This window comes from Gigantopelta aegis, unplaced genomic scaffold (assembly GCF_016097555.1).
Source record: "Gigantopelta aegis isolate Gae_Host unplaced genomic scaffold, Gae_host_genome ctg6837_pilon_pilon, whole genome shotgun sequence".
NCBI lineage: Eukaryota > Metazoa > Mollusca > Gastropoda > Neomphalida > Peltospiridae > Gigantopelta > Gigantopelta aegis.
The window spans coordinates 4,268-13,861 of NW_024535343.1; the positions used below are offsets into that span (position 1 = coordinate 4,268).

Below are 9,594 nucleotides of genomic sequence, written 5' to 3' on the forward strand. Positions count from 1 at the left end.
TATTACGTAACAAGTTGTCCACCTGGGCTACGGGCAATAAACTGCACACGGCACCCTAACACAATTAAAATCGCCACAGGCGAAACAAATTAAGAGCATGTACCGTGACAGGTGCACCTATAAAAGTTGTTGGTTCTTTGTTAACAATTATGTAACCTTAAATAATCCCTATCAATGTCATTTTGTCTTCGACCTTACGAGAGGGCAAAAAGTCTGTTTATCCCAATTACCAATACTAGTATAGGACCGATGTAGTAGTAGGATACTTTGTTATCACATTTGATCGTCTCAGTAGCCCATAAAACATAAGTAAACAGCTGCCCAAATGTTAGCATCAACCGTTTGATGCAAGTTTAAATTCCGAAGAATGTGTTCCAGTAACGCTGGTGTAATTGGCATCTTCCGAATAACACTGTCACCTAATTGACGGCGTATACCTTTCAGGATATGAGTAAGGTGAAAGTTTGCTTGTAGTGGGTTTGGCAAGCCCCATTCCAAATGTAATAAACGAATAATGTTCACATATTGCTTGATGGATGCATGTTTCAGCGATTTTGCCAGCAACGCGACATACCGACAAATAGTTACAGATGAAGCTGGAACAGCACAATATCCCAGGGATTTTCAGAACGCCAAATAAGAGTCCCGGTGAGTTCTGTACGCTCGTTTAGTAGAGCTAGCGAACGCATTTTCCTGGAAAGTCCTGATTTGTTGATCAAGGCTGAGCTCCAACCGGCACCGCCCTGAAACGAAACACAGGTTAATGATAAACTAGTGAGGACAATCTATAAGCGCCATTATTTTCATGTAATCGGGACACAGCATCGGCAAGTAAGTTAGCGTATGCAGGATAATAAACTGCTCTCATTCGAAAGTTATATGTCGCTGACAGCCAGAAGACACGACGTAGTGACGCCATAACCACTGGGTTTTTTGATGAGCCTTTATTTATGATGGCCACTGCAGCTTGATTATCTGAATGTACATACACTTTTTTGTTTTTCCATAACGGTGCCCATCTGGCAACTGCTGGTTCCAATGCCAGAACTTCTTGGTAGTTGATCGGTAGATCCGCTGCCTCGGTACCCGCCCATGGGGTGTGAACAAAATCACCGCAGTAGTATGCCCCACCTGCTAGGGGGCAAGCATCGATACTCACGGGTGTAGCTGGTGTTTGGTCAACCATAGGCATCGTTCCATTGAACACTGACATGAACTGGATCCACCACATTATATCACCTTTCATATCTTTAGTTATACGTGATTTGTGCCATGGACATTTCAGACCATTGGCTCTGTCAATTAGGCATCTCATGAAGAAGCGTCCTCCATACACGCATTGGGTTATCCAATTTAACTTGCCCACTATGCTTTGAATCTGGCGCTTAGTAATTTTGCCATTACTTAGGGTTTTCACTAACAGCCCTCTCAATTCTGTTATCCGATCGTGTGGAATACTCAAGGTCATTGCCAGTGAATTTAAAACTACTCCCAAAAAAGTGAGGGTCTGTGCTGGGCCTTCAAGTTTATTGTAGTTGATGTGAAATCCTAATTCCCGTAACAGCTGCATTAAGATGTTTAGAATGTTCTGGCATTCGTCATAGGATTTAGCGATAATTAAGAAGTCATCCAAATAAACCACAATGTCCTTGTATCCCTTTTCCGCCATAATAGCCCTGACTGATTGGGTAAGTCTATGGAATATTTCCGGTGAACTCGACGCCCCGAAAGGTAGTCTCTCGTCTATCATATACGTATGGTGAGTATCTCCGGAAAAACACCATTTTAAGCCCGTTGCTCGATAGTTAGATGGGTGTATTTTAACTGACCGGTATGCATTGGCCAGGTCTAGCTTTGCCATATAACACCCTGGTGTAATAAGATCGACAGCATCTTGCAGTGTTTGGTACTTGAATGGAGAGTTGTATGCAAAGTCATTCAAGGCTTTCCCGGGAGGGCGGCTGGCATCATGAATAATACGATTTTTTTCCGAGTTTTTCTTAGGTATAGCCCCAAGGGCAGAAACAATATTTGGTTTCCCTTAACAATTTTGTACCGTCCATTTTCAAGTTCCGTTTTGATTTGTGCTTCCACACGCGCGCGCATTTCACTGCTGGTTGCCGATTTATAATTGTCGACTTCAGCTATTTCCTTGACATCCTGAGAATTTAAAATATTAAATCCCTCACGAATACCATTCACAATAAAATCTCGGTCATGGAAATCGCGAGACAGTTCGTTCTCCCAAGCTGCCAAGTTTAGGGCAGACGTGTGCCTACCCGTTACTCCCAGTTTTTTGCCTGCTGTGGCGGTGCGTCATTGCTGGCCTGCCGCGTGGGGTGACGATAGATACACTTGGCCCCAAATGGACAGTTGCCTTTTGCCTTGAAGATTTTACAGTCTTCTCCGCGTTTTTCACGGCTTCCAGGTGACGCTTGCGATACAAACCGGGGTTTCTTGGGTGTTAAGATTTGGATTTCCATATGTGGAGCAAATGTCCCCCATTTAAATTGGTGCTCGGCCTGCAGTTCTCTGTAATTGTAGTCAAAGTCCAGCACACTGTTCCATTCGTACTTTTCAGCAAATTCGAATATTTTAGTAGTGTATGCCAGATAGTATTCGAGCTCTGCACGGTCGGGCGTGTTTGACGTTAGTAGCTGGTTCAGCAGACGGCAATTGGCGGCACCCCATTCTTCAATAAAAATACCTGCATACGGATGGTCATCTTCCGTTTTAATCAGAATGTGCTCATTATCCGAGCCCCTGGTTTTGAGCACAAAATCTTTACGCCGGGTTTGCCTTCTGTGTTTAGCCTTTTCTGTTAAAAACTGAGTTACATGCAAAGCCTTTCTAGCCTGCGCTTTCATGGTCAGAATTGTCCGTGGGTCCATAACGGAGTTGGCTGATGGAGTTATTACCATTTTATTGGGACCCCCCCCCCCCCCCCCCCCCGCAAGCAAGCCATCTAGCCTCTTACCTGCTTGCGTCAGTCCGTCCGTTTGTTTGCGGATATCTCTGATTGTGATATCAGGAGATTCCTGATCATCCATGCTCCACGTAGTCGATTGTTGGGCACCATTTTCATTTTTCATCTCTTCTATTGATGACCACAGTAACTTGTATTGCCCCAGAGGCAACCCGATTTCTTTAACGTCTCTGGCATCTAATAATATGAGCACTTCTCTAGAAATTAGTTCTTCACTGCGCAAAACTTGCGTTGTTTTTCTGGTTAGTCCAAACTCTTTCGCCCATGTATCAAATTTAAAGTTCACACTTTTCTCTGCTCCACTGTCCACTATCTCAGGTTGTAGTGTGACAATCTCTTCCGTCGCAGCCATTTTTCGCAAAATCTTAGTCGTTATTATAAGTGTATTTTCATCATATTAATAGTAAATTAGCAATTAAATAGACAACTATTATTTATATTTTTTGAACTGACAGAAGCCACGCAGATCAAGACATCGTGAAGCTCAACGGACGAACGGACTGATCGAAGGTCACGCCTACAGCATTGTTGACATCAGAGAGGTTGTTATGTTGTGTTTTGTTTTGTTGTGTTGCGTTGTTGTTTTGTGTTGTTGTTTTGTGTTGTATTGTGTTGTTTTGTTTTGTGACATGATGCGTTATATTATGATATAAAATGCTATTTTATTATTTTACTCATCCTCTTATTACCACTACCACCACTATTACTACGTATTACTATTATTATTGATATTATTATTATTATTATTATTGTAATTATTATTATCATCTCTCTCTCTCTCTCTCTGTCCCTCTCTCTCTCTGTCCCTCTCTCTCTCTCTCTCTCTCTCTCTGTCCCTCTCTCTCTCTCTCTCTCTCTCTCTCTCTCTCTCTCTCTCTCTCTCTCTCTCTCTGTCTCTCTCTCTCTCTCTTATTGTTGTTATAATAATAATAATAATAATAATTATTATTATTATTATTCCTTTCCTGTAACGTTGACGTATGTTTCGAATATTGATAATGATTATTTGTTGTACAGGTTAATCAAGGACGAAGATCTACACTGCTGTTACGCCTAAGAAATCCGTGGGGTAGAGGTGAATGGAACGGACCGTGGAGTGATAGGTAATACTCATTTCAGTAACATCCATTGTCTGAGGGCGGGACGTAGCCCAATGGTAAAGCGCTCGCTTGATGCGCGGTCGGTTTGAGATCGATCCCCTACGGTGGGTCCATTGGGCTATTTCTCACTCCAGCCAGTGCACCACGACTGGTACATCAAATACTGTGGTATGTGCTATCCTGTCTATGGGACGGTGCATGTAAACGATCCCTTGCTGCTAATCGAAAATTCTAGCCCATGAAGTGGCGACAGCGGGCTTCCTCCCTCAATATCTGTGTGGTCCGTAACCATATTTCCGACCATGGGCGGATCCAAGGGGGGGGGGGACCAGGGGGACGCGTCCCCCCAAAAATTGTTCAAGTGCCCTCAAAATGTCCAAGTGCCCTTTTTGTTTGTAGATTTTTTTTTTTTTTAAGTAAACAATAATTATATTGTAGATAAATGAAATCAAGATTTTCGTGTACATGCGCAAGCTTGCAGATATGTGTCTGTGTTATTGAGTCTCAATGGGGCCCCATTGAGGTTCTAACGCGAGTGACGCCAATTTACTTCATTATTGCTAGTATATTATGACGTAGAACTGTAGGAATTCATATTAATTGTAAATATCAAAACTTGTAGTAAGGTGCCCTTTTGACGAGTCAATGTGCCCTTCTTTTTTGGTCCCCCCCTAAAAATATTTCCTGGATCCGCCCATGTGTCCGACGCCATATAACCGTAAATAAAATATGTTGAGTGCGTCGTTAAATAACACATTTCCTTCCTTCCATTGTCTGAAGATGGTCTGAAGAATATGGCACATTGTATGTTACTCTGTGATTAACTATACATCATAAAATAAGCGGTACGGTTTTTGGTAATGTCTACATTATTAATATATATATATATATATATATATATATATATATATATATATATATATATATCCACACACAAACATACACACACACACACACACACACACACACACATGTCAAAAAAGTTGTTTCAACTTATGCAGGTATTCAGGTATGCAGGTATCAAGCCAGATTTTTATTTATATAGAGTAGGACAATATAACTACGTTTCCGTTGTCAAGTGTCTCTGTACGTATGTGTGTGGGGGGGGGGGGGGGGGGGGGGCTTTTGGGGAAAGGCTCTGCCCACCGGCCAGGAAACTTAAATTTCAGGACATTGCTTTGTAAAAAGGTTCCATGGAAGAATGCCCATGAACTGAACCCACTATTATAGAATTAATATAAACGATCTACCATAAAAGTGAAACAAGTTGAGCTAAACAAAACCCAAAGTCCTACACATTGCTAAATTATATATACTCTTCAAAAAAAGTAGGGTATATTAGCTGTGTGGAATGGTTATATGATAATAGTGAATTAATTAGGCAAACAATACAACCGCTAGTTCAGTATTACAGTAGGTTTTATGACCACCAAAGATCTTCAAGAACGATTGGGGTCAAAAGTGAAATTTGAACGGTATCGTCAATATCATATATTAGGAACAAAAATTGTATTATGCTTATCAGAGGCTTACAAAATACAATATTTATTCCTAATATATGAATATATGATATTGTCGATACAGAAAAACACTAATATATATATATATATTCTTCAAAAAAAGTAGGGGAGCTCTAATAAGAATTTACAAGTATGTTAGCTGTGGGGAATGGTTATATGATAATAGTAAATTAATTGGGCAAACATTATAACCGGTAGTTCAGTATTACAGTAGGTTTTATGACCACCAACGATCTTGAAGGACGACTGGGGTCAGAAGTGAAATTTGAAAGTTGACAGGTTTTTTTATCAGTAAATCGCAAATTCAAACAATAAAAATGACTAAAAACAAAACAAAAACAACTATATGATCAACAGAATGAAAAGGATTGACAGAAATAATGTTCCACAGTGATTAATGGACCTTCCTGGTAATTGTCAAAATCGAGAATGACACCCCACGTACGTGTACGGGGCAACTGCGTGATGCACATACTAACTATGGAATGTGTTTCGGTGTGTTGATAAACAGACCTGAACGTTCTTTACTAGGATGCCTGTGGTCAAAACATATGTTCGGTCTAATTTTTGATATTAACATTAATATTTCAGGTTCCCCTACTTTTTTTGAAGAGTATATTTGTTTGATATTATTATTCATGATATTTGCGATTGTAATTATAACGAATGTTTTGATTGGAACGTAATGTTATTCATTTAAATATTTCACATATGTACAAACATTATACATCGTGAAAAGAATGCAGTCAAAATAATTTCCATTTTTCTGCATTTGTCATTTTGAATTTGATTTGTAGAGGGCGGGATGTAGTCCAGTGGTACAGCGCTCGCTCGATGCGCGGTCGGTGCGAGATCAATCCACGTCGGTGGCCCCCATCGCGCTATTTCTCGTTCATGATTTCAGTTTTCAATATTAATAACTAATTTAATTTAAGCATACCGTCTACCCTCCCTCCGAGTTCAGACCCTCTCTAACGGGCTCTGGAAAGGCATTTACTACTAACGGAGCGTTCTCATTACGTCATTAGTCGAATGCGATCGAATCGTACTGTGAGAACACTTAAATCGAAACGACTTTAGTCTTATACGTCCCGATTTCTGTAGGGCCGACTGCGAGAAATCGGTGCGACTAATCACATAATGACAACGCCGCTTTATGCCTGCGGCGTGTTGGCGGCGGCCGTAAGTCCCCAAAATTGCCATAACCGTGCGGTGGCCGCACGACAGAATACGGTAGCCGTGAGGCGATCTCAAGGTTTTTTGCTTGTCGCAGGGGCTTACGATTTTTTTTAAATTTGCATTAAACTTTTTTTTCGGAAATCGCAAGGCCGCATGTAGTATCGCAAGGTTACCGTACGGTGGCCGTGAAGTGACTCAAAGGTCACCTAACGGTTTTTACCCTGTCTGGTGTGCCTAGAAAATCGTACGGCAGCCGCAACTACCGTGAGGCCTCCTTACTGTCACCTCACGGTGGTCTTGCGGCCTCCGTGAGATGGCCGTACGATGTTCTAAATATCGTACGGCGGCCGTGCAGTGACTTTAGGGCTGCCGTACAATGGCCTAACGGCAACCGTAGAGTTGGCGGCCGCCGTACGATCATCTTTCTAAAGAGGTATATATTGCCTGCTGTGACACTAGCCAGATCATCAAGATGGCCTTGCGGTCGCCGTGACCGAGGTATTATTAACATACTTTTATTTTTTAAGCTGATAAAACTCTTCAGAGATAAACATAATCATTATATTTAGGTCATCAGAATGGTGTTCTGTCCGTCTCTCGGATATGACGATGGCAAGAGTCATAGACGATGGAGAATTTTGGTAAGACTCTCTTTATTTCATCATATTTATACATGAAGATATAGAAGCACTGGACTGTTCAATATATTCCAGTTTGTGTTGTTTTATTCTGTGAAATGGAATGACATTTATGCTTTAAGCGTCATTGACCGTGTGACGTCACGGCGTGGGGATCTCTAAGTGTCGCGTCAGGATGCTGACCTACATACTAGGGACGTGGGTGTCACAGAATATTTAAAGGGACATTCCTGAGTTTGCTGCAATTTTTAAGATGTTATTGACTAATAGAGCCTTTTTGACGATTGCAATTACATATTAAATATATTTCTCTGCATAAAATATTAGTGGCTGTATATTAAATGTGTTTCTGATCGTTCTAATATTTATACTAGGTTACATTTCATTTTATTTCCTAAAATATTTGTTTTTCGTACGTACGAAATTATTTGAAGAAAAATTCCAGTTTTGGCTTCTTACAAATATAAGACGACCAGAAACACATTGAATATACAGAGACTGATATCCTAAACAAGAACATATTATATTTAATTTGTAAGTTTAATCGTAGAAATATTTTATTAGTCGGAAATATCTTACAATGCAGCAAACTCAGGAATGTCCCTTTAATTATGTGAAAGAAAGAAATGTTTTATTTAATGACGCACTCAACACATTTTATTTACGGTTATATGGCGTCAGACATATGGTTAAGGACCACACAGATTTTGAGAGGAAACCCGCTGTCGCCACTACATGGGCTACTCTTCCGATTAGCAGCAAGGGATCTTTTATTTGCACTTCCCACAGGCAGGATAGCACAAACCATGGCCTTTGTTGAACCAGTTATGGATCACTGGTCGGTGCAAGTGGTTTACACCTACCCATTGAGCCTTGCGGAGCATTCACTCAGGGTTTGGAGTCGGTATCTGGATTAAAAATCCCATGCCTCGACTGGGATCCGAACCCAGTACCTACCGGCCTGTAGACCGATGGCCTACCACGACGCCACCGAGGCCGGTTTAATTATGTGTGTCACCCTAGTACGTTTGTATAAATGTCAATAAACCTAGTGCCGTGACCTCGATTAATTTACATCTAATTTGCAAAGTCAACAAATTCTTAATGTATGTGATCCGAAAAATATCACATACTTTGAATGCACTGGAAATGTAAGATATTATATTTACAAACTTTCCGAATTTATACGATTTACTGTATTCTGATTGGCTGACGTCACTAAAAAACCAAGCGTTATCCTTCCATAAACCTCATAAAAATACGTCATCACGGAAGACCAAGATCGAAATAACCGCACAACACCAACAGTCACTACACGTAAACAAAAGTTAATATCAAGGTCACTTTGCGATAGAAAAACACAAGACAAATCTGCACATGAAATTGTTTCATTTTTTAAAAAGAAGTTATAATAAAGATATATACACTGTTTTTATTGATTCAATACTTATTTTTATTTTTAGCGGACAATTTCCAATAGTATGTATACATGCATTCCTACGCTTATTTACAGAACATGGTTGACGGCAAGAACGAAAGAAATTATTTTTGAGTGTTTTAAGGTACACTTCTTGTACTGTTTGTAATTATAAGAATTGTTTCTCATTTTTTAGGAATTTATCGATGTATAAAAGTCACAAATGTAGTATAAAATCGCTTCGCTACGCTACGCGATTTTATACCATTTGTGACTTTTATACATCGATAAATTCCTAAAAAATGAGAAACAATTCTTATATAATATGCAATATATAAAAATATGTTACAGAAAGCACAGAATGTTAACAACTTGTAACAGATAAACAATGAATTTTGTCAGTTAATTATACCAGCAACAACATATCGTCATTATTGTTATCATCATTGCCCTCAGCTTCACTTTAACATTTCAGGATTTCCTTGAAAGATTTTCAAGAACAGTTTGACGAGTTGGAAATGTGTCACTTGTACCCGGATGCGTTATCCTCCGAGATTGCAAGTGTAGAGGTGTGCGCTCTCTTAAATTCATTCTTATACAATTTATTACCTCAGCGGGCACTCATAACGGGGAAAATTAAAATCATAATTTCTCACTGAGAAATGATAAATGCATCTGGTGTAACGTACAAACCAATGACTTTGCCGGTACTAAATATGACGTCATACACAATAACGTCATGTATTTTAAATTT

General features: G+C 39.9%; 2 protein-coding genes across 2 annotated transcripts; one reads left to right on the forward strand and one right to left on the reverse strand.

The window, feature by feature from the left end:
• Positions 1-715: 715 nt before the first annotated feature.
• LOC121366726 lies at positions 716-1,669 on the reverse strand. Its single transcript, XM_041491059.1, has 2 exons — positions 990-1,669; positions 716-743 (listed from the first exon to the last, which is right to left on the reverse strand). The coding sequence occupies exons 1-2, from the start codon at positions 1,667-1,669 to the stop codon at positions 716-718; spliced, it is 708 nt and encodes a 235-aa protein (XP_041346993.1).
• Positions 1,670-3,171: 1,502 nt separating this feature from the next.
• Positions 3,172-9,409, forward strand: LOC121366727 (calpain-9-like; the record flags this gene model as incomplete). Its single annotated transcript, XM_041491060.1, has 5 exons — positions 3,172-3,228; positions 3,442-3,528; positions 4,004-4,089; positions 7,355-7,426; positions 9,316-9,409. Coding segments are annotated over exons 1-5 (396 nt in total), but the record flags the coding sequence as incomplete, so codon positions are not given.
• Positions 9,410-9,594: the final 185 nt, after the last annotated feature.

Excerpts from the sequence above, each read along its gene's own strand:
- LOC121366726 (XM_041491059.1), bottom strand. The coding sequence starts at position 1,669 with ATGGCGGAAAAGGGATACAAGGACATTGTGGTTTATTTGGATGACTTC. Across the intron at positions 744-989 it reads TTATGGAAAAACAAAAAAGT|GGCGGTGCCGGTTGGAGCTC; the intron begins GTATGTACATTC and ends GTTTCGTTTCAG.